Source organism: Myotis yumanensis, unplaced genomic scaffold (genome assembly GCF_028538775.1).
Source record: "Myotis yumanensis isolate MYYU_CA2020_CCGP unplaced genomic scaffold, mMyoYum1.0.hap1 SCAF_4, whole genome shotgun sequence".
Lineage (NCBI taxonomy): Eukaryota > Metazoa > Chordata > Mammalia > Chiroptera > Vespertilionidae > Myotis > Myotis yumanensis.
The window spans coordinates 29,840,851-29,865,819 of NW_027223755.1; the positions used below are offsets into that span (position 1 = coordinate 29,840,851).

General features: G+C 37.2%; 1 protein-coding gene across 7 annotated transcripts in view; it reads right to left on the reverse strand.

Moving 5' to 3' along the window:
• The window catches only part of PDE4D (phosphodiesterase 4D), a 1,237,087-nt gene that overhangs the window by 351,778 nt on the left and 860,340 nt on the right, over positions 1 to 24,969 (reverse strand). The window contains exon 1 of one of the 7 annotated variants that reach the window (XM_070412014.1): positions 19,467 to 19,591. The exons of the other annotated variants lie outside the window; for them this stretch is intronic. Within the exon in view, the coding sequence (XP_070268115.1) occupies positions 19,467 to 19,591 (125 nt within the window). Of the gene's footprint in view, positions 1 to 19,466; positions 19,592 to 24,969 lie in introns of those variants that run through there. 7 annotated transcript variants of the gene reach the window in all.

A 24,969-nucleotide genomic window follows, 5' to 3' on the forward strand; every position in this document is an offset into this window, starting at 1 on the left:
TTTTTTTCTTTTTTAAATTTATTCTGGGATTTATTTACCTTCTATAATTGAAACTTTGTTGCAGTCACTGGCGCTCCCAGTTCTGAGGCCGTGGCTGGCTGAAAGCAAGTATCTGGGGTTTGTTTGGCTTCCATAATTGAAACTTTTTTGTTTTTGGAGCTGTTGCTTTTGGAGCTTAGAGCAGGCCGCTGCAGGCGGGGAACCTTGGCTTCCTCCATCACTGGAGCAAGAAAGCCTCCTGCTCACTTCAGCTGCATGGCTGCCGACCGCCATCTTTGTTGACAGTTAATTTGCATATCTTGCTGATTAGCCAATGGGAAGTGTAGCGGAGGTACGGTTAATTACTCTTTTTGTCTTTTATTAGATTGGATTTCATGTTGGCATTATCACTAATTCTTCCAGAAATCTCCAAACTAATGTTTTAAACACCTTTGTAAAAATATTTTCTGCCTGGGTTAGACACATCAATTATTTTATCAGTTCCCTCACACTTGATTGATTATTTATTTGGGTTTGAAATTCCAGGTTGGAAAACATTTTCACTTAGAATTTTGAGTGCATTACTTCATTGTCTTCAAGGCATCAATGTGCTTTTGAGAAGATAAATGCCACACATGCCCCTATCAGAAATGTAATCTGTAGATTTTTCTTCATTTTCAGCTTTTAGCACCTCCTATTTGTATCTGGTGGTCTGAAATGTCGAGATGTCTTTTGTCTAAGTCCATTTTATTTCATTGTGCTGGGCATCATGGGCCTTTTCAATGAAGAAAAAATGTTCTTCAATTTGAAGATTTTAAAAAATAAGTTCATCTCCTCTTTCCTCTCTATTTTTCCCCTCAAACTCCTAATAGTTAGATATTAGTCACAGAATGTTTTTTCCAGTTATCTTAACTTTTATTGTCCATCTCTTTATTATAACTTGTTGGTAGATTTCTAAAACTTTACCTTTCAGCTCTGCCATTGAAATACTAATTTTACCTAAAATTGTTTTAAAGTTTAGTAATTCTTTTATTCTTGTTATTTTTGTATGCTATCATTTTGTTTTATGAATATAAGTTTTTATCTGAGAATATTTTTCTGAATATTCTATTGTTTCTTACTTTGTTTTTCATTATTATTATTATTACTACTACTATTATTATTTTCATCTATTTGTTTTAGAGTTTATGTTAAGGGTTTGTGGAGCCCTGGTGGTCATTTATATTAAAGAGGAAGGGGCTAAAATGCTGACTGAAAGGTCTGCATGACTTAGTGAGTAGAGTCTATTTTTGAAAGATTCTTGATTTAGCAGCACAAGAAATATAAAAGTAAGTCAGGCCCAGGTTCTGACTATGAAAGGGTTTCATCGAGAGGGATAAGAGCAGGAGTCTTTATCTTTCTGTGGTAAAATTTTGTACCATGCTTTAAAAGTTAAAAGATGTAGCAACTTCTTAATGGTTATTCTTTCGAAAAAATTTAAAAGAATGTTTTCAAGGAACACTAATGTATCTCTCTTTCTCTTTTTTTAGGATGTAGGCTTTCTTTAAAATATATATATATATATATATATATATATATATATATATATATATGTGTATTTCAGAGACGAAGAGAGAGGGAAAGAGAGAGATATCAATGATGAGAGAGAATCATTGATCAGCTGCCTCCTGCACGCCCCCTACTGAGGATTGAGCTGGCAACCAGGGCATGTGCCTAGACTGGATACCAAACCGTGACCTCCTGGTTCATAGATTGACACTCAACCACTGAGCAACACCAGCTGGGCTTATCTTATACAATGAATGCAATATTTCAAACTTTTATTTATTTTTTAAAATCATTTTTGTTCTCCAGAAGTCAGACACATATAAAGGTTGCCTCTTATTACTTTTGCTTATGACCATTTCATTTCAGGGAATATAAGAGCTCAACTTTCAACTGAGGAAGAACAGAAAATTAAGAATTTAGTATCATTGAAAGTGTTTCCCCCTCTGCTACACTTATACACCAACATCCACCCTCTCCTTAAGGCAAGCTGAGGGGTGTGGGGGTCGGGGCAGAACTGTTTATAGAGAAGAGCTAAGCACCTGCAGCACATGACACACCTCAACCGCATCTGGCCCATGGCTTTTCTTACTTGGCAAACACATGGAGTTGAAGCGCTTGGCTACATCTCTTGTTTCTAAGGGGTATTGATCCATGGAAAAATATTAATGATTAACTAAACTTAAGCAATGAGAGGTTGTTACTTTGTACTGGCAATCTTTGCCTTGACCATCTATACAAGTTGCTTGCAGAATGAGTATAAACATTAAGTGATCATTTTATTTATTAGTAAGCTATCCTGGTCCTTTATTAATATATTTTGCTCTAGCTTGAAACTCTTCAAAGAAAAGTCCTAATCTGCTACCCCTGGAATATTCTATGCATCTATCTCCCTGCCATCCTATTGGCTATAAGGGATTTTCTGTGTGTGTGAGGTTGAGATTATCATTTATACAAGGTTCTCTTTACTCTGTGTCTTTTGTAGACAAATTTCTGTATTTGGGCATGACTGGTGCTGTATTATGGTACAGATGCGAAAATCAGCTGACCTTAAATTCGCTGATATTGGCGAGCACCTGGGAAAAATAATCTAAATTTTATGATTTTTCTAGTCAGAACATTATTGCCTGCAGGAAAACCTTGTATATATTATGTATATGAATTACTTGTATTTAGCAACAAACTGTTCTTATTCTTTTTTTCAGGAAAAAGGAATTAAAATGTCATCTGTCATTCTTGACAGCAATGCTATGCTGAGTGGCCTAACAAAAAAAATGCCATAGTTGTCATGTTTGAGGTATTCTTCTTTGCTACCCTACCTCCCCAGCACTATGCGATATCCTCTCTATAACTACCTTCCTCTTTCCTTCCCACAATCTCTGAATCTGGATACAATTGCATGTAGATAAAAACAGTCAGGTGATTAGCATACATATTGATCTAGGCAGAGAATTCACAGAAGTGAAATGTGGCAAAGAATAAAATTGAACAGATTTTGGAAAAATGTGTAAACATTGTTTTAATTTTCTGCCTCTATCAATTTAAGATCTGGATTGAGGGATTCAAACAGTCCAATTCGTAGTTCCTCATGAATAAAATAGGGGCATTATCAACTTCCTCATAAATTGGTACTTTCTGGTGGGAATTAAATGAAAGCATTTCTCTCTCTCACTTTGGATATCTATAAATATGTATCTGCATGTGTGCTCACAATTCATTTAAGTGTTAACTGTGGCCCAAACATATGTAGTCTAGTTGGAAATAAAGCATATATTTGTGTTCCAAATGACAATTAAATCTTCCAATAAGTATTATTTTTAAAATTGCATCATTATATGCCCTATGATCAGACTGACAATAACAGAGCTCACACACTCTATCTGAACCCTCACTGAATGACAGTTCATACATATATTCTTCTCCTTTTAGTTGATTTGAGAGAGAGATGTTGTTCCACTTATTTATGCATTCATTAGTTGATTCCTGTATATGCCTTGACGGATTATCGAACCTGCCACATTGGTGTAATGAGATGACACTCTAACCAACTGAGCTACCCAACCAGGGCTATCTATTAATACTCAAGAAAACCCTGCAACATAGGATTTGCTACTCTAATTATATGAGGCTCAGAGAGGGTAGGAAAATTGGTCAGAAAAAGAAAACAAACAAACAGATCTACTTGGGCCCCAAGCCTAGCCTTTTATTCGGCCACACAATCCTGAATCTACAACGTTGTGGAGTGCATGGTGCTCTGCAGATGTCAACATGGTAGAGGAATAAACTGGATCTAGAGGAAAGGGTAGACTTTGGGCAGGTCCAAAGGATGGCAGGGACACTTCAGGAGAGGGGATGATGTGAGCCAAGGCATAAAGATGGAAACACAGAAAGCATATCTGTGAGTTGGTGACATACCTGTTTATCTAGAGATAAACTATGAGCATGAGAAACAGGATTTGGGACCAGAAAAGTATGTTGGGGCAATTTTGGAGGGCTTGTATGCCAGACAAACGAATGTCATTTGCTGTCTCATACAAAAAAGAATTTATTGAGGAACCACTGTGCTTTACTGTGTAGCTATTAAGGTATGAAAGAAAGAATGAATGAAAGGAAGGAAGGAAGGAAGGAAGGAAGGAAGGAAGGAAGGAAGAAAGAAAGAAAGAAAGAAAGAAAGAAAGAAAGAAAGAAAGAAAGAAAGAAAGAAAGAAAGAAAAAGAGAAAGAAAAAGAAAGAAGCCTCCAACAAACAAAACCATCAACAAAATAGCCTGTCCTCATGGAGCTTAGACTCCACCTACCTCAGTGGATTGGAATAATGCTCTGGGGCTCTGGTAGAATCCGAGGGGAGGACACAGCTACATAAGGAAGGGGGTTATCATTTGGACTTCCAACCACTGGCATAGAAATTGTCAAGAAAGGCTTCATAGAGAAAATATATTTATTCTGGAAGTGATGAGAAATGAAGAAATGGAGTTACGGGATAAAAATACCATTTTCAAAAGATTGACTCAACAGTAGCTTACAACAGGCACACTATGAGGCAATGGTTAGACTAAGACTCATTATACACATCACTGCCGCTGTCCAGGCAAGCGGAGGGGTGGTGGCAGTGGAAATGGAAAGGTAAGAAGGCATGAGCTTTTACAGTGAAAATCCTGAGGTTTTTGAGGATAACTGACAAGGGTGATGAGAGAGAAAAGGGTTCAGTGATGACTCTGAGGTTCTGAAAATTTCTATGCCAATGATTGGAGGTCCAAATGAGAATACTCGTCCTTGTGTTGATATCTATAATGAAAAAATAGCATTGTCCTGAAGAAAATCTGTTCTGGAGAGCTGATTAAAAAAAAAAAAAAAAAAGGTAAGTGCAGGTTAACCAGGCTGACAGAAAAATATTTAGGCAGTTAGAAATACAGATTTGGAGTAGGGAGAGCTTACATTTCTACATTTGGTCCAGCATCTACCTACTTTATAAACACAAAAGATTAGAAGTTTGCTTCTGCTAGACACTCAGACATGATATGGTATAAATTATAAAAGCAAGTACATGAAAACAGTAAAAACAACAATAATAAAGGCTAATATTTATCGAGGGTTCACTATGTACCAGGCGCTGTGCTTAGTATTGTATATATTATTGGTATGATTTCTTTTAATCCTCATAATAACCTGCTGATGTAGGCACTATTATTATCTACATTTTACACATGTGGAAACTGAAGCACAAAAAGAGAAATAAACTTACCCAAGATAACACAGTCACTGAGCAGCAGAGTGTAAATTAAAACCAGGCAATGTAAATATGGACTGTCTACCAGCCACACAGGACTTTGAAAAACTAAATGGTTAGTCTTATTTAATTTTATTAATGAATACTCAAAATTAAAACTGATAGTCGATTCAGTAATTGGGAAACACATTTTAAGTATGTTTAAACAATCTAAGCAAATCTACATTTCCAGTTGTAATTTTTATGAAATCTAAATACAGATAAAGTATGATTGATGAAAAATTAGCATCTTAGTTGATATCTGTAAAAAAAGTTACATAGGATTTCAAAGACTTAGAATGAAGAAATAATTTTAAATACCTTATTAATAATTTTATATTTTAATTACAAGTTGAAATGGTAATATTTTTATATATGGGTTAATTGAAATGTCATTGAAATTAACTTTACCTTTTATTTTTTACTTTTTAAATGTGGTACCAGAAAATTTTAAATTATAGATGGGGCTCACATAATATTTCTATTGGCTAACATTGCTCTAAATACTTAGAAATAAATGAGAGGTCAACTGTATGATGGGACAAATGACAGTAATAGGACAAGGTTATTCCTTTTACTGTTCCGGGGCCCTATTTTTTGAGAATGTCTGTAGAAATTGTCTTAATTCAATGGGGACAGTGAGCCCTGGACCTGATTCCATTGTTAATCTCCCTACTCTCTTGTCTGGGTCAACTCTTTCACAGTTTTCAGAAAAAGCAATAACTCTAACTGCCCTGTCTTATATATCTTATATTTGTTTATCTTTAAAGGATATTCTTTTGCTCACAGTTATTTTATATATTTCAACCATGAGCTCTATTTTTATGTCAGTCTCAATCTAGAACTGATTTATCAGAGAATCCCAGAGGACAGCACAAACAAGAGCTCTTGGAGCTGTTCTGAGAAAAAAAAAAGACTAGAAAACTTGGAGTTATATCAAGGTACAGTCTTGTATGCCTAAATTTTTTTTATAAGGGATTATAGTCTGATAGTGAAACCTAAATGGTGTGTATAAGAACTGTTGACAATAATCCAGACTTTTGTTCTTAGATGTGTGTGATAAAAAAAGGTAGATATTTAAAAATATATTTTTATTGATTTTAGAGAGAGAGGGAGGGAGAGAAATAGCAAGATACAAACATTGATGAGAGAGAAACATCATTGATATGCTGCCTCCTGCATATCCGCTATTGGGAATCCAGCCTGCAACCAGGCATGTGCCCTGACCCAGAACTGAATCTGTGACCTCTTGGTTCCTGGGTTGATGCTCAACCACTGAGCCACACCGGTGAAAATTTTAACTACATGAGAGGAAAAGGGTGATAGCTAAGCACTGTGAATCTCTGGGTACACCAAAATTAAGGCAGTGCCATTTAACAAGAAAATAAATCTAAACTTCTACCAATTTTCAGGCATTCAGTGTATATAAAGCAATATGACTCCAAAGTTAGAATCACCCAGATGTTTTAAATTGGTAAGCATAAACATTTGATTCATCAAATTCACCGAAGTCAGAGTAGAAAATTCACATCTACTTCAAGCTAAAGAGAGTAATGCTTTTTCCCATTCTCTATGCCAGTTGTTGTGACAGTGAATTTATAATCAAATGCCATGATAAAAAACTCTGATAAAAAATTGTATGTCCATGCCTTTATGATACCTGTGTAAAATATTTCAACTTCCAAGAGGTACTTTAATTTTTGAGAATATTCGATATGAAGTCTTAGTGCAACAGATAAACCAATCAACTTTACTACTTTTTAATTTCTAATTATTATTTTAAAGTATTGACTATTCATCCTTTGTAACAATACTTCATAAAGAGATCTTAAGCAATAAGTTATCCATAGATTTTTATTTATGTCATATATTATATATAACATATTAAGAGTATGTATGGAATACCAAAGTGTCATCATCTATACTTTATTTATTTATTTATTTATTCATTATTCTTTTGTTAATCCTTGCTTGAGGATATTTTTCCATTGATTTTTAGGGAGTGTAGAAAAGAGAGGGAAAAACAGAGAGAAACATCGATATGAGAGAAACATGCAATCTGACCAGGGCCCGGACTGGGGAGGAGCTTGCAACCAAGGTAAGTGCCCTTGACTGGAATCAAGCCCAGGACCCTTTGGTCCACAGGCTGATGCTTTATCCACTGAGCCAAACTGGCTAGGGCATAATTTATAGTTTAGGGCAATGAGGTCCTTACATTATAAGGCAAATGAAAAGTAAATTCCCTGGCCAGGGGAAAAGAGCATTTTGGAAAAAAAAGATAAACAACTCCATTAAGGAGGACATTTAATGCATTTGAAACAGCTTCAATAAAATCAGAAGGTCCTGGGAATATAATTTATCTGCTAATAAAACTTCTTTCAGAACTACTAGAAGGGAATAACACATAAATACCCACATTTAGCCAAACAAGACAACAGTGTGCCTACTGAATTTTCAGTAAGGAATGTTTAGTAAAAAGAAAAGGTTATTTTAACAAGCAACACAATAGAAAATAACAGAACAGAATCTTATAGCTAATTCTCACTGTGTGGCCATGATCATACTTCTTTCCAATGACTGGTAATGGCATATTATTTTTGTTGGTTCCTTCTCCGTTCTCCTCTAGAATCCCAAAATTATGTAGTTCTAGCCATAGTCAGCAGATCCCTAACTATAAGGCCAGTTTGGGTTGATTTCTGGCAACTGTGCCACTTAAACATTCTGACTTAGTATTTATTGCTGAGAATTTAATAATAGAACAGATTGGTATAGGATCATCTGTGTTTTGTTGTTAAAGTATACTTCTTATAAGCATATTTTGGTTGCAAATAATTTCAGAATTCAACATGACAATTTTATTTGAATGTAATGGTTAGCTTAAAAATGAATGCCATTGCCAATACCGGTTTGGCTCAGTGGATAGAGCGTCGGCCTGCAGACTGAAAGGTCCCAGGTTCGATTCCGGTCAAGGGCATGTACCTGGGTTGTGGGCACATCCCCAGTGGGAGATGTGCAGGAGGCAGCTGATCGATGTTTCTCTCTCATCGATGTTTCTAACTCTCTATCTCTCTCCCTTCCTCTCTGTAAAAAATCAATAAAATATATTTAAAAAAAAATGAATGCCATTTTACACAAAGCACTTTCAATTTATGTACCTTACAAGTTAGCCAAGGTCTGAGTGATCTCAGATAAAATATTTAGGAACAAAGTCTGATGTATTTTGGATTTTCCTATAAATTATTTATCTTCTATTCAAGCTGCATTTAGAGGTCTGCATGATACATTGCAGGGTGAAAGTAAGGTTCTGAATTGGGAACAAATAAACAAGGAATTGATCGTCACTTAAAAAAATTAAACTTTTTTAACTTTAAGTCTAACTCATAAATGCAGATGTTCTTTAAAGATGTTTGCTTGGCCCTCTTTGGTTTTCATATCTCCAGCCCTGACCTCTTCTTAGTCTTTGTTTCTTATTTGTTTGTTCATATTCATCTATTTGTCCTGACAAATTCTCAAAATCAGTCTATATATACTAAGTCAATTTTCACTCTCAAAACTATAGCTCCTCTTCCTATTCCCTACTTCTGTTAACTGTTCAACTCTTCTTCCAGAAATCAAAGATTAATTGAGGTACCCAGGTATTGTCATGTAAACAATGTCCTTTTTTCCTTTCTTACGCAAGTTTTCAAGTCTTGCCAATCCTTCCTCCGTATATCTCCCTCCTATCCATTTTATTACTGTCATTATCAGTCCACATTAGGCCATAATTATCTGATCCCTTTTAAAAAAAAATCTTTAGCTGATAATTTTATATAGTCATTGCAGGAAATATCTATATATATAAAAGCCCAGTGACTGGAACAGCGGAACGACCAGAACAACTGGAACAACTGGTGGCTATGAGGCGCACTGCAGCAGCCAACCAGCCTGATTTGGGCCCTGATTGGTGCTCTTCCTCGCCCCTGGCCAGCCTGGCCCTTGATCAGCCCCCAACATCCCAATTGGGGGCAGGGTTGGCCGGCCAACTGCCCGCAGCCCCTACCCCTGGCCAGCCCCACCCCCGATCTGCCCCATTGGGGTGGGCTGGTCGGACCCCACCTGTGCACGAATTTGCGCACCAGGCCTCTAGCAGAATATTAAAAAATAACAAAAGCTAATACTGTGATGCATCATCTTGTGTTATACCTCCAGTGTAGATTATGCTGTAACTCCCCCAACTAGTCTCCTTACCCTAATCATCAGCTCCCCTAAGTTACGTCTTCATTAATGCCATTTTATTCTTTCTTATGCAATGCTAAGATCATAGGACTCCCCTGTTATAAAATCTTCAATAGCTCATCTTAGCTTAGAAAATATTCCATTAGCTTTATTTTCATGACCTAAAAATACAGTTTCACTCTCTCTTTCCAATTTTATTTCCCATGATTGCTTCTCAGGTTAATTAAGTTTGGCCACACTCAAATTTTTTTCCTCCCATACGTGTTCACTTATTTTCCCACATCTATACCTTTGCCAGAGTCCCAACTCCACATAACTAAGTGCAAACTTCAAGACTAAATGCCATTTAGGCAATAAAGCATTCTGTGACATTCCAAATTAGAAGTAAACTCTCTTCATCAGAGCTGCCAAATCATTTTACTTCTACTTTGCCTATACAGAGTACAAAATTTAGAGACATATGACTGGACCTTGGGTCCCAATTCCAGCACTTAAGTAACTCTATGGCCCTGAGCAAGACCTTTGAACCATCAGGGTCTCAGTTTTCTCTTTTGTTGTTGAGTGCCTTCAGGAGAATGCCTCATTCTCTTTTATGACCCTATTTTAATGTCTAAGACATTCCCTGAACAACCCAGCTGGTGAGAATGTTTGGCCCTATGCACTCCTCGAGGGCTACTAAAGTTTATGTTGTTATGATTTTTTGGGGTGAATTTTTATCTGAACAGTTAGACTGTGATCTTTTTTGATGGCTGGGAAATTGTCTTGCCCAGTTTTGAAATCCTAGCAGAGACCTCTGACCTCAGCTCCTATTTAATAAATGTATGCTGAATGAGGGAATACATGAGTGAACCAGAAAAGAAAGAAAGAATTTATTGATATCTGTATCTTGTGGAAGAGTTATTTATGTTTAGGGCTTGCCATCTCTCTTTACACTATAAGCTCCAGAGGGCAGGCTCTTTGTGTGATCCATCTTTGTCTCCTTATAGCTCCATGTGCATGACATGAAGTAATATTTGCAAATAATTGAAGAGAAAAATGTAGCTAAGCTAGGTCATGAACGGGTATGCTCATGCATACAGATCTTTCTTGTATGACAGTTCTTTTTTTTTCCTGGTGTGCATGCAATCTTAATATCTGTTTAACTCTGCAAATGAGGCTAATTATACTTACCATCAACACCAAAGTTTCTTCTCAAATTGAATACGAGGTTGTCTATAAACATACATATATCTTTTGATGATACAGTAATACAAACTTTAGTGGGGCCATATCTTACCTAGGTTAAATTATAACAGTAGCCATTCCTTGTGGCAAAAATCTTGTATAGCTAATATTAACATAAAGAATTCCTTAAATCACTCAAATGTAAGGCAAGATATTCACACTATGACAGGCTAATAAGAATTGAGCTGGGAAGAGAGAAGATTCACATTTCCTACCTCTCACTTACTAGTGGACATAGATCTATTCAATGTGGTGGCAGATGGAGAAGTGAAATTGTCCTATTTAAATTGTGTTTCTCTCTCCTCTATCTCTCCCATTTTGCTTAGTATGTATACTTAATTTTGCATTATTTTTAAAAAATATATATTTTATTGATTTTTTACAGAGAGGAAGGGAGAGGGATAGAGAGTTAGAAACATCGATGAGAGAGAAACATCGATCAGCTGCCTCCTGCACACTCCCTACTGGGGATGTGCCCACAACCAAGGTACATGCCCTTGACCGGAATCGAACCTGGGACCCTTGAGTCCGCAGGCTGATGCTCTATCCACTGAACCAAACTAGTTAGGGCTAATTTTGCATTATTAAGTGCTTGGATGGTGCAAATCTGTTGAATTGTTCTTTTCAAGTATCTACTTAGTCATAATAGAGGTAAACTTTTTAACAGCCTAGAAAGATAAATGGGTCTGTATAAATCTCATTAGCTCCTGAGTAACTCGAATGCAGGTCTGAGATGAAGAGTCTAGTGTGGTATAGTCAAAATGGCAATTTATCTTTAAAAATTGTCAGTGATGTGAAGGTTAACTGTAGTCTTATTCTGTTTTGAGGGGATTCTGAATATATACTGGAGTCAGACATAATGGTAACTCCAGGGCTGGAAGGTCCTGCTTCCATAGGCCTCATCACACTGGATTTCTGGCCTTAGGCTTCAAATAATTTTCCCCCAGAGCAGGGGGGAAAACTCTATTGACAAAAATAAATATCAGGGAGAAGCAACATCCCTTGCAAGCCAAAATAACCAAGAACTCCCTTGCTATCTGAGTATGACTCCTACAGTAAGCAACAAAAAGGAAAAACTAGACTGAGTTACTCTTGGTGTCATAGCAACTGGATTCTTAAAATATAAAAGAAAGAGAGAGAGACAGAGAGGGATGGAGAAAGGAAGGAAGGAAAGAGAAAAGAAGGAAGGGAGGGAGAGGAGGGGCAGGAAAGAAAATAAAAAAAGGAAATTAAAAATTCAAGGAGAACAGAAAACTGCTGGTATACTTGATGTTCTTGTTATATACATGAGGAATTACCATGGTAACACCAGGATCACATAACTCAGCTTACATCAGATACCAATATTCATGGTTCAGAATAACAGCACAAACAAGAGCACATATTTTCTGTCAAGGTGGTTGGGACCAGAGGGCAGTTACAAATTTGGGAAATGGAATGCCATCATAAGGGGAAGTTGAATAAAGTACTCAGAGACACTAAATATGTACCCATATTTCTCAATAAGTTACATATTTAGTGTCTCTGATTACTTTCTTATTCCCAGTTGGGAAAGTAAATTTCCTAAGAATTGACTGAATGGCTATTATGTTCCAGGTCTTATACAAAGCACTGAGCACACTGTGGTTCAAAACACAGGCTTAGACCCTGTCCCCATGGTCCCAGGATTGAATATGGATGGAGGAACTTAGGCCAACAAACACATAAACCTGTGATTACAATGTGAGGACTCCTGAAAAGAAGATATGGTGCAAAAAGAGTATATAAATAGGTTCCTAACATAGTCTGGACATTTAGGGAACGTTTCCCTGAGGATGATAAGGCCTGAAGGATGAATAACACCATACATATACTACCAAGAACCACATAAATGAAGCCCTGACCATCTTTCAAAATTTAGAACATGTTCCATCTTGTCTGGGAAGCTGATTAACTTTCCCTTGGACAACTGCAGCTTCCTTCTCATCAAACTTCTCTCCAGGGTACCTCTCTTTATCACCAACAGCAAGACCATCTTCATTGCCTCTCTTAGGGCTATAGAAAACAAGGCCTTACAGATCAACCCAAAGTCATCACTCTTATTTGAAAGGCTGTCAGTGGCTTGACTGTCCAGCCCTCTTTGTAGTCTTTGCTTCCGCAAGTTGCTATCCTATGCCTGAAATACTTTGTCAGATTCACTACTTCAAAGCAAAATAAAAGGTGGTAATAGAAGCTTTCCCTTTGTAGCACAGATATATTTATGTAATATTCTTGTTCTATGCAAGAGAAAAGCCAGAAAAACAACAACAACAAAAAAGAATTTTTAAAGTTTCAAAGGGTGGTTAAGTAATTTAATGTCTCTAATTGGATGTACAAAGGTGACTAACACATGAAGGTCACTGTGATTGTGTAGAGGCCCCTGTAATTCACTGGAAGTAAACATCCAAATTACTCTAACTAGTTTCATTTCCCCCGTTTTTGTTAAAGGGGAGGTTGCATGGTTAGGTGATGGGTGAACACTAAAGTGATGTAGGACAAAGGTCAATATTTGTGACGTTTTATTAATCCCTAGCAATTGTCAATGAATTGGAAAATTGACCTTTTTAAACTTCAGTTGTAAAATATTACCTACTGCTTATTTGAATGTTTTAAGATTCTCAATGATAAATAAGACACAAAGAATATGTTTTTAAATTGCACTTCCAATGACTTACTTAAATAACTGTTTAATGTTTCTCTCCCAAATGAAATGAAATATTTGGTTACTTCACTTTTAAAGAAGAGCATTCTCCCTCACATTATTTTCACCGCAATCCTCCCTCCCTGGAGAGAAGTTTGATGAGAAGGAAGCTGCAGTTGTCCAAGGGAAAGTTAATCAGCTTCCCAGACACCTTATTCTTTCAGTTTCTTTAATGTTCACATCCGGGCTTCTTTCACAGAGATCTCCATAGAACAAGTTACTACTCATTATCAGGCCTCGTTATTCCCAGAGAAACAGCTTCCAAATACTCAGACTGTATTAGGTACCTATTAAATGCTCTTATTGGGTCCTTATCCCCTTTTTAGCTGTTCTCACAATTGTAATCATGTATTTATGTATTTTGTAATTACACTGGAATTGTCCCTGTCAGGATTTTACACTGCTTGCTTCTACTAGGCTAGTTTACTCAGTCTTTTCCATTCCAATTTATGCTGAATGCCACTGCCAAATTGTTCTTCCTGAAACAGCTGTTTCTATCATGTCTCTCTCAAAGAGGAAGACAGACAGAAAATATAAAAATCATTGAGGTTCATTATGATAATGCTGTGATAGACATATATAAGAAAAGGAACAACTGTCCTGACTGGTGTAGCTCTGTTGGTTGGAGCATTGTACCATGCACCAGAAGATCTTGGGTTCGATTCCCGGTCAGGGCATATACCTAGGTGGTGGGTTGAATACCCGGTCGGGGTGCATATGGGAGGCAATTGATCAATGTATCTCTCTCACATTGATGTTCCTCTCTATCTCTCTATCCATTCCTCCCTCTCTAAAAGCAATTTTAAAAAAAGAAAGAAAGAAAAAAAGAACAACTGCTAGCTGATGAAGAAACTTCCATTTGGAAATAGGGAGTTAGGAACAGATTAATGAAAAAGATCTGCAGGATGAGTTTGGGTTTATCACAAAATGAGGGTATAGAGCAACTCCAGGCAAAAAGAAAAAAACACTTAGTTAGGAGTGATTTATACCTAAAATGCAGAATATACATAGGTTATGAGGGAAATTTACAAGGACAGAGAAATAGGGAGGGAGTAGATTATGGTAATTTAGAATTGAGACTTTTATTGTTGATAATGAGAAGCTACTGGTGCAAATATGAAAGTGTCATGATGAAATTTTAGAAAATTAATCTGTGGTTACAGTCAGGAAGAGGAGGATAGTAGAATAAAGAGACCAATGATCAGGGTGGCAGTCTGATAGGCAAGAGAGAACAAGGGCCTGGCCTAGAATGAAGTGCTGGGAACGGCAACGAAAGGAAGGAGGGAGAATGCACTTGACACCATCTGGCTATGGGTGGTCAGGATGGGGAATGAGAAGCATGCAGGGTGATTTCTTGTTCTGTACCATAAATCACCAAGGAAGTGGAAGATGGTGAGGGACCCTGGGTAATTTTGGTTTGAAATATATTGAGCTTGAGTCCTCTGGAAGACAGATGGATAGTAGACAGTTGGATATACAGCTCTGGAATTGAGTAGAGAATGAGGATTGAAATAAAAATTTTAGTTCAAACTGTTACTGTCAATAATTTTTAATCAGGTTAAGGAAGGTTAGGAGAAATCCTGAGAAGAATTAGAAGTTTACTTAGTGAGAAGAAAGAACACACTTGCTCTTCCTCCAGAGTTTTCCCCTTATGCAACGTGGCTCATGCATTCATTCATGATGAATGGGCCCATACACATAGGCATGCAGACAGGTGGCAAGAACCCAACAGAGTATCATTATATAGTCCAATGGGGTGGTTGCTTAATGTGCTGTATCTTCTGTGTAGTTTACTTAGTATTTTTCACTTTGCCTTGAAAGGCAGATCAACGATTAGCATTTAGCCTGAGCTACAAGAATGTAGTAGACCATTTATTCAGCTTTCTGCACTGAAATCTTAGTAGTACCTCTACTGAAAGAATAACAGGTCCTGACAATGCAATAAAGCCACTAATTGAGACAAATCAGAAGACAGGAAGTTTGAAGCACCGAATATTTTAGAACATTTTAAAAGTGTGGCAATTGTCTATTTTTAACGTAGCTAAGAAAGCATGATCTAGTGGTTACCATGAAAAAGATAAGAGAAAGTATTTTCATAAATACATAGAAAATATTGATTTTCTGAATATAAATAACCACCTTCAAAGTCCTTCAAAATACTCTTATTTGTTTACATAAGGGCCTCTCAAGCTCAGCACTACTGATATTTGGGGCCAAATAATTGTTTGCTGTAGGGGTTGTCTTATGTATTAAAAGGATGTTTAACATCCCAGACTCTACCTATTTGATGCCCTAGCCACCCTCACCATCAACATGTGACAATCAAAACTGTGCCTACACATTGACAAATGATCCTGGGAGTAAAATGGCCCCAGTTGAAAACCATGGGTCATGATGATAATTGATTACATGTGCACTTAAAAAAGACTATGAAAGCAAATATCGGTCTAGGCCAGGGGTGGGCAAACTTTTTTTTTCCTTTTTTTTTTTTTAAATATATTTTATTGATTTTTTTACAGAGAGAAAGGGAGAGGGATAGAGAGTTAGAAACATAGATGAGAGAGAAACATCGATCAGCTGCGTCCTGCACACAACCCACTGGGGATGTGACCGCAACCAAGGTACATGCCCTTGACTGGAATCGAACCTGGGACCCTTCAGTCCACAGGCCGATGCTCTATCCACTGAGCCAAACTGGTTAGGGCGAGTGGGCAAACTTTTTGACTCGAGGGCCACAATGGGTTCTTAAACTGGACCGGAGGGCCGGAACAAAAGCATGGATGGAATGTTTGTGTGAACTAATATAAATTCAAAGTAAACATCATTACTTAAAAGAGTACGGTCTTTTTTTTTTTTTTTTTTTTTTTTTTTTTTTTTTTTTAGTTTTATTCATTTCAAATGGGCCGGATCCGGCCAGAGGGCCGTAGTTTGCCCAGGGCTGGTCTAGGCCCTGTTTGAATGATTATAAATTCCAAATAAAAAATGTTCTATTTAATGATGATCTATTGTTCACAATGTGTAATTGTTTGCCTTTGGTCCAGCAATGAGAAGTAATTTTTATACTTGGAAATGCCTCACTCCTTCAGGTTCAGACTCATTAATGGAGTACATTTTTTATGAACATGAGGTCACTGATTATTCAGGAATCATAGTCCAGTTCCTATCTTACTTTACAGTCATTAGTAGTAAATCATTTCTATGGATACAATTTGCAATGCACTGAACTATATCACCCTGAAATTCATATGTTGACGCTCTAATCCCCAAGACCTCAGAATGTGACTGTATCTGACAAAGGTCCTTTAAAGTGGTAACCAAAGAGAGAGACCTCTGGAGAAGCCAAACCTGTTGACAGCTTGACTTTGAACTTCCGGCCCCAAAACTGTGAGGAAATAAAGTTATGTTGTTTAAACCACCAGCCTTGAGTAAATGAACAGTTGGCAGATTGGTCAGCAATTCAAGTGTACAACTTTGTATTCTTTCCCCAAGGAGGAAACAGACTGATTAACATAGAATCAAAGTCACTGTACGTAGTCATTTCTGATTCAAGCTCTTTGTACCCTGCTTTTCCTCTCATAATAGGGAGAAAACACCTACCTATAAGATTTAGGACACCAGAGGCCAGAGAGTATAGGAGAAAAGCGGGTAGGAACCAGGGGGAACCCAGAGCAGAGTCTCCAGGCCTGCCAGCCAGACACACCTGGGAGAGCCACTGCCAGGTCCAGGTAGAGGCTGGGAGGAGACAGGCTGTGAAAGTAGTGTCCCAGAGTACAGATGCTCCCCTCTTTCACTGCTCCTACTTTTTGTTTTCTATTTTGCTAAAATGTTTTTTTTTGTTTTTGTTTTGTTTTGTTTTGTTTTTGGTGTGAGTTTTACATTGGAGCAGGATAAACAGAACTGGGCTTCTATAACATTTTATAGTTGCAATATTTTTTGCCCTCTAGCAACTTCCCTCTGTCCCCTCCCACAGGGATTTTTTTTTTCCCTTTCTACTGCATGAAGCTTTACACGTATATATGCTTATGAATCCAGAAGTGAATTTCAGGTTCTGCTTTGCTGACCTGGTAATAATAAAGCCACGGTCCCCAACTACTTAAGCCAGTGGTCTAAAGGCGGTGGTGTCAATTGGGAAGGGGGATTCAACTGATCCAGGAGAACAGCAGAGGCTAAAGTATTGCCAAAGATCCCATAGGGTGGCACCAGGAAAGTGAGATATAGGCCTATGTCAAGATGGATAACATTTGCTTTCTCATCATTGACTTATTAAACAAACATTTATTTTCTGATCTGTGCTGGGGCTCTATGCTGGGCGCAACAGATATAGCAACCAACATGACATGATCCGTAGCCTAACTGGGTGAGAAAGGAATAAAAGAGCAATTGGATTGGATTACTCAATCTCCATGTATTAAAATTGAGGCATCAAAAGTGCAAAAAAAATTAAAAGACACTTATTTTTCTTGCAAGAGTACAAATAGAGCCTTAGAGTTTGTAGAAGCTACAAACAATTAAAAGGGAAATTTTTAAAATCACAAGTATACATAATTTTTAGGATCACAGATGGAAGGACTGTCATTCTCTTCAACACTGAACTTAATTAGAATTAATGGTGTTAAATGTTTTGTTAATGTCTGTTTTGCTGCTCTTGAAATAAGAATTCAGAACTATCAAATGACTACGTGGTTCCACTTCTAATATAGCTTATTTTCAATTTGGAAATTACTTCCCTGTGTTCCAAGACAACATGCTGGTTCTTCAATAAGTCATTATTTTAATAAGGATACAATTGAATTGAAATTGAGCTATAGTTTGCATGATCAGAATTTTCTATTTTATTCTCATTTAGTGAAAAGCCAGATTAAAAAAAAAATCTCATCTCAATCTTATGCTTCACTGAAAACAAGGCATTTCTGAAGGTTTGGAAATGATTTTTTTAATCATTAAAAGTCTGAAAGTTACTTCATGTTCACAATAAGGACAAATCTGGCAAAATGTATGCTTTACATGTGACTCTGAATGTGTGTAATTAGAGAAAGAAAAGAGGAAGAGGAAGATAACAATGATTGTCTTCAAGTAAAATAAGTTGCTTTTAGAATTTTGAGTTTTTATTCCAAGAATTCATAAACTTAGGGAGAACTGGCATTTTCACAGAGAGACTAAAATATCCTTATAAAATGCTTCTACAGTTTGTTGTGAAGTACTGAATTAAACGATTTTGTATAAAACCAAAATTGAGGGATGATATTTAGACCCATTTGTCAGCCATGTCATCCCTATTCTGACACTGAAAATGCTGGAAAATGGAAAGGGTCTGCTTAGTGCAAACCCTCTTTCCTTGTCATGAAAACACTGAGCTCAGCTTTGAAATTTCTAGTTATACAACAAGAGTTTGCCTGTGTAGCGTGTGTGTACGTGTGTGTGAGTGAACATGCTTGTGTATGTGTGTGTGTATGTGTGTATGTGTTTGGTGGAGGGTTTGTGGAGACTGTGAGTAAGCAGAATTCTGGAATACTGATCTAGAAATGACATATTTTTATAGGAAAAATAACTAAATTTATTCTAGCCTCCATGGTGACCACATAAAAACTAATGCTATTTTTGTAGAATTTAAACCTATTTATTGCACATTGGGAATAAAGCATGTTATGTATGATTACAAGATACTGGGTATCTGGTATCGAGAGGCATCAACAAATATATTCACTATTTGACTGAACTCTCTTTCAAATATTCATCATGGATGATTCTGATGGTAATACAAGCACTAATCATCTCTCATCTCTCACATTTTAAAAATCTACGGACCCTGAAACAGGATCAGCTTTTGCTAAATAGCTAAACTAAGAATATTTCCTAGCTTCTAGCTTCGGTTAAATTTTCTCAAACTACCCAGTATGATGAATTTTAAAACTAACCTCTCATCCTGACCCTCCCAGCTCAGCAGACCTCCAAAGGAGTTAGCAAAGGGTAAAGAAACACATTTCACTGACAAACAACTAGAAGAAAGGAAATCAGTTACCGTCTCCTCTGTGGCTTAATATCAATTGGCTTGTTGATGGCATAAGGCGATCCATGAACATAAGCACTTCGGAACCTAGCCACCTTCCCCAGTGTTAGGTACTCACAGCTGGTTGGCAAACTCATTTTATCCAAAAGGCAGGAAGTGAAAACAAATCTTAGTAGTCAGACCAGCATTCCTGGGAACGCTGGAAAGAATGAGTCGGATAATGGATTTCACACATATGCTGCTCACTGCTCGCTGGGTGCTGCTTTTCTTCAAAAGTAAACGCCTGTTTCTCCGAGGCTACATGCACTACCTTGTTTTCTGCTCATGGATACAGCTAACCAGAGTCGTGCTCTGAACAATTATTGGCTGAGCAGATGAAGTAGAAATTCTGTAGCTCCACAAAAACCCATTTCCACTCAAACCAAATCACTGAGTAGGCAGCAAGGTTTAATGCATTTTTGTCTAATGTCTGAAAGAACATCGACCTAATGTAACAGTGGTTGTGAAATCGGGCTTATTTACCTATACACCAAGCATGCATCTGATAGGGTGAAAATAATCAATTATTTGCTATCTTTTCAAAATGGGAAAATTGTTTGCTAAAAGATACTTAGAAATGGAGCTGGGCACATAGAAATGATGAGAGGTGGTTTTCCAATTTTCTGGTAAAAAAATTGTGGGTTCTTGCTCATAAATTACCGTTCATAATAGAAGTGAATTTAGCCCCTCAGAAACATAAACATTACACGCAAAGGCCTTTGCATATACTAACCTCTCTACTTTGATACTGATGTTTTTCTTATAGCCTCTCAGAAATCTAACCTCTATTTGCTTGTTTGATGAAGACCTATTGAAACATTGTTAGGAAATTCTAATTGTTTGTAAGCTAATATTTCGTAACAGTGAAAGGCAGATTGGATCAATAATTCTACCTAAGGCAGGAGAGTTTCAGAGAAAAGTTACAGGTTTAATTAGCCCACAGTTTTACTAATCCTCACCCCATTTCTTAGTGTTATAGCAACAAAAGCACTGAGGCCCTTGTGTGTAGCCTGACAATAGGAGGAGTTCGGAGGACTGGGCAGAGTAATTTTGATATCTGAAAAATGATTTCTCATCCAGGATTTGAATAAACACAACCTATTTATTTCAGAGTCCTGGAACCAGGGCAAACACAGTGTGCTGAGAGAAAGCTCTATATTATTCCATAGTGACCAAATTCAATAGTTTCAGTTTAAATAACAGACATCATTTAAACTCAGACATTTCTGAAGTTTGAACAGGAAGATAGTTTTCCACTTGACAGTAAGCATTTCTATCCAATGATTCTCTTTTTAAATAATTTTATTACAAAATGATACAGGCGATATGTGCACATTTTAACATGTCAGAAGTGAATAAATAGAAAGGCCTATTGTCTTTTTTTTCCCATTAATCCCACCCTTTTTCTTTATGCTAATTCCATCAGTGCATAAATAGATGTATACATATATGTACACATAATACACACACACACACACACACACACACGCATACAGACATACAGCCTAGTGCTTCTCCTTTTTTTGTGTAAAGTGGACTTGTACTACACATATTCCTCTATAAACATTTTTGTACTTAGAAGATATCATGGACAACTTTCAGTTAATGCCTAGAGATCTAATGTGTACTTTTTAATAGTTACATAAAATTCCATAGAATGGATGTACCATTACTTATTCAAGTGACCCCTTTATTGACAAACATACAATTTTGGATTTCTATAAACAATAAAACATTTGTTAATATGTTGTTACTAATTGGTACTTTTATTTCTGAAAGTGGGGTGTTAGATCACAAAATGTGTGCAGCTTTTCCTTTAATAGTCTATGGTAGTCACACTCCTACAAAGTCATGTAAGAAAATGACCATTTTCCCATACTATTGACATTCAAAGCCTTTTCATTATAGCATAAAAATAAGGTAGCCAGATCTTCAAAATGCCCAGTGACTCCACACAGTTCCTTACTAAAATAAAACTGTTATTGAGGTGACTGCAAAGGTAAGGATATTCTACCTGAACTGAAATATATTGGGCAGGAGTCTGGAATCTCACCAAAATGAGAGAACACCCAAGTAAAGCACAGTTAGCAATGAATATTTTGCTTAATTTGCATAATTAAGGGGAGACAAAATATAGAGAGATACTTGCTGTGTTTCCACTCTTCAGTATATTTTTCTTATCCAGGATAATATTTCATAATTTAAGGAAAGATCACATAATTTTACAATGTGGAGGTATGTAGTGCCTGATGACTGACTACTCCCTAACTGTGATGTGCAAGCGTGTATGATTTATAGTTTGTTTTTTTTTAAATTTCAGAGGCCCATTGGATGTATCCCCCTCCCCATCTCCAAATCATAAGAACAAACACACTTTATTTTTATTTGTAGCTAATCTAAGGTCTTTGTCCATTGCTAGAGGATAAGAGCCGCTTCACAGAATTCCCTATGAAGGGTAAAATCAAAACAAAACAAAAAAACCCCACACACTAAAGGGTAAGACATAAATCTCTCTGGGAGGGAAATATGTGTCCACTGATGGGTAAAATTCCTTGGTTTTCTTAGCAGGGACATTTTTGCTTGACCCTGGCAATGATTCACCATGAGCCACGCAGGGTATGCCGGGGATTACGTGTACTTAAATTGGGATGAGAAGGGATTATTCTCAAATCCAACCTTCCAAGAATCTATAATCTGTTAGAATGCTGGCCAGTTAGTAGGATGTGGCCTCTGAAGAAAAAAAGAATCATCCTGTTTTCCAAAATTCAGTTTCTCTGAGGCTGGGCAGAGGTAGCTGGGGACTTCACCTTTAGGAAAATAAAAATACACAGGAGAGCGTAATTTCATTTATAGATTAGAACCATGGTCTGTAGCAGGTTTACAGCAAGACAGGGCTCAACTCTCACTAAGGAATGGCCAGCCAGGCTTACCCAATTACGTTTTGTTTGTTTTTACAGACTGGGATTTCTGTGGCAGACTGGCATGGAGTTTAGCACAAATCTCACTCATCACTCCATGATTCTAAGCTCGTGAGAACATTAAAACAAGGGCAAAAATCACATTAGGGTATCGAGAACACCAATTTTCTTAAGTATGCTAGAGACTGTGACACTGATAATGTCTTTAACAGCAATTAAAAGCAATTGTTATCAACTTATAGTTTGAGCACAGAACTTTTTTTTTCTAATAATGCCCATATTTATCAAAGAAGATTCTTTTTAAAAAAATATATATATTATTGATTTTTTACAGAGAGGAAGGGCGAGGTATAGAGAGTTAGAAACATCGATGAGAGAGAAACATCAATCAGCTGCCTCCTGCGCACTCCCTACTAGGGACGTGCCCACAACCAAGGTACATGCCCTTGACCGGAATCGAACCCGGGACCTTTCAGTCCGAAGGCCGATGCTCTATCCACTGAGCCAAACCAGACAGGGCAAAAGAAGATTCTTTCAGCCCTAGCTGGTTTGGCTCAACGGATAGAGCGTCGGCCTGTGGACGGAAGGGTCCCAGGTTCGATTGAGGCCAAGGGCACATGTCTGGGTTGCGGGCTCGATCCCCAGTAGGGAGTGTGCAGGAGGCAGCCGATCAAAGATTCTCTCTCATCATTGATGTTTCTATCTCTTGCTCCCTCTCCCTTCCTCTCTGAAATCAATAAAATATATATTTTTAAAAAGGATTCTTTCAGCTCTACCCTGGCATGAGTTTTGCAATTTGAATAGCTGGAGGGATTCTTTCAGGATAGGAGGATACTCTGTTCATGACCATGTCAAAACACAAGAATCCATTGAATCATTTCCTCTTGCTCGGAAGGACTCCCTCCCTCCCCAGAACTTGTGTTCTCTGCCATGTCCTGACTGGGGGGCAATGCCGCTGGGTTCCATTGTGCCCTTGATCCCCAGGCTCGTCTCATTTCTGACCTACACCCTTCCTGGTGAATGTATCCTATCCAGTGGCTTCAAATATCCACTATGATGAGAAACTCAGATTTCTGCAAGAATCCATACCTTTCTGCTACATAATCAACTATTAATAAGAACACTCCATTTGGAAGTCTCACAGGTACCTATTCCAACATAAATAATGTAATTCACATCCATTCTCTTTCCCTACCCCCCAAAACACATTTTGTTTCTGTGATCTCTGGCATTGTTCCCATTCAGCCAATCATCTGACAAACACTTGTAGTTAGGCCACAAATACCACAGGCATGAAAAAATAGAATATTTTGGCTAACAACAACAATAATTATTAGCCATAATATTAATAGTAACAATAGATTCCCGCTAACATTGATCAGATGATTTCTATGTGCTAGTAGATGCTGTTATTGGTAAAAATTAACCCTTGTAATCTTCATAAAATTGTGTGATTTGGGCACGACTGTTATACTCATTTTGCAGATGAGAAAAACAGTGCATGGAGGGATTGAGATACATGCCCCAAGTCCCACAGAGTGTTACATGGTGGAGTCAGAATTAGGAACCAGTTAGTCTGGCTCCAAAGACCAGAGTATTTTATGCCTCTCTGCAGATTATACTTTCTTTAACATCCATTTTTTCATATTTTTCTTAGAGTTAATACTTTGGTCTTTTTCTCCTTAATTAGACCCTTCATTTGAATGCCATGCAGATAATTTTAAAATGGAAATCTGAACATGTGATTCTCATGCTTGACATCATTCAATGGCTTCCCATTTCTTTAGCGATAAAGTTTAAAATCTAAGTACCCCAAAGCTTAGCACAGAGATTCCCTATGGCCTTACGCCGATTTCCTCTGAGCCTTCACAGATGATAAGCCCTCTGACCAGAACACTTTCTCCTCCTTTCTCTGTCTGGATAACTCCCTAAGTGTCATATCTTCAAAAAAAAAACCAAAACAAAACATTCTCTATTTCTCAGTTTTATTTAGATGCCTTTCATCTATTTCCCCCATGTACACATGACTCTAGCACATTGTTCCAGAGCTGTTCATACATTTATAACTCTTCCCCGTGGCACTACAATTTCTTGAGGGCAGGCATTCTGCCTTATTTGACTTTGTAATTCTGGCATCTAGAACAACATTTTCTTGTTACATAAGGTAGCTGAAATTATTACATAGTGGATGTTCCAATGACCTGTTTAACTCCCTCATTCCAAGCTATTCTTCAAGAATAATAAAAATATTAACTATTGAAATACATTGAAAGTAGTTTTAATACAGGGACAGAAAATTAGGCCTGGTCCCAGCATCATTTAACAGGAACAAGAAAAACTGCTGGTTTCAGTTTTCACACCTGACAAAATCCAATGACTACTGATAATCTTACTTTAACAAATCTATTATATATCCAAAGTTTAGGCTAAGTTAATATGGCAATAAAGTTAACTGAATAAAGCAATGTTCAGTCAATGAAGTTTCAGGAAGGCCCACACAATTCATATCGCCAAGCTTTTAATAAACTGTTTGAATATTAAACACAGTGACATTTTGC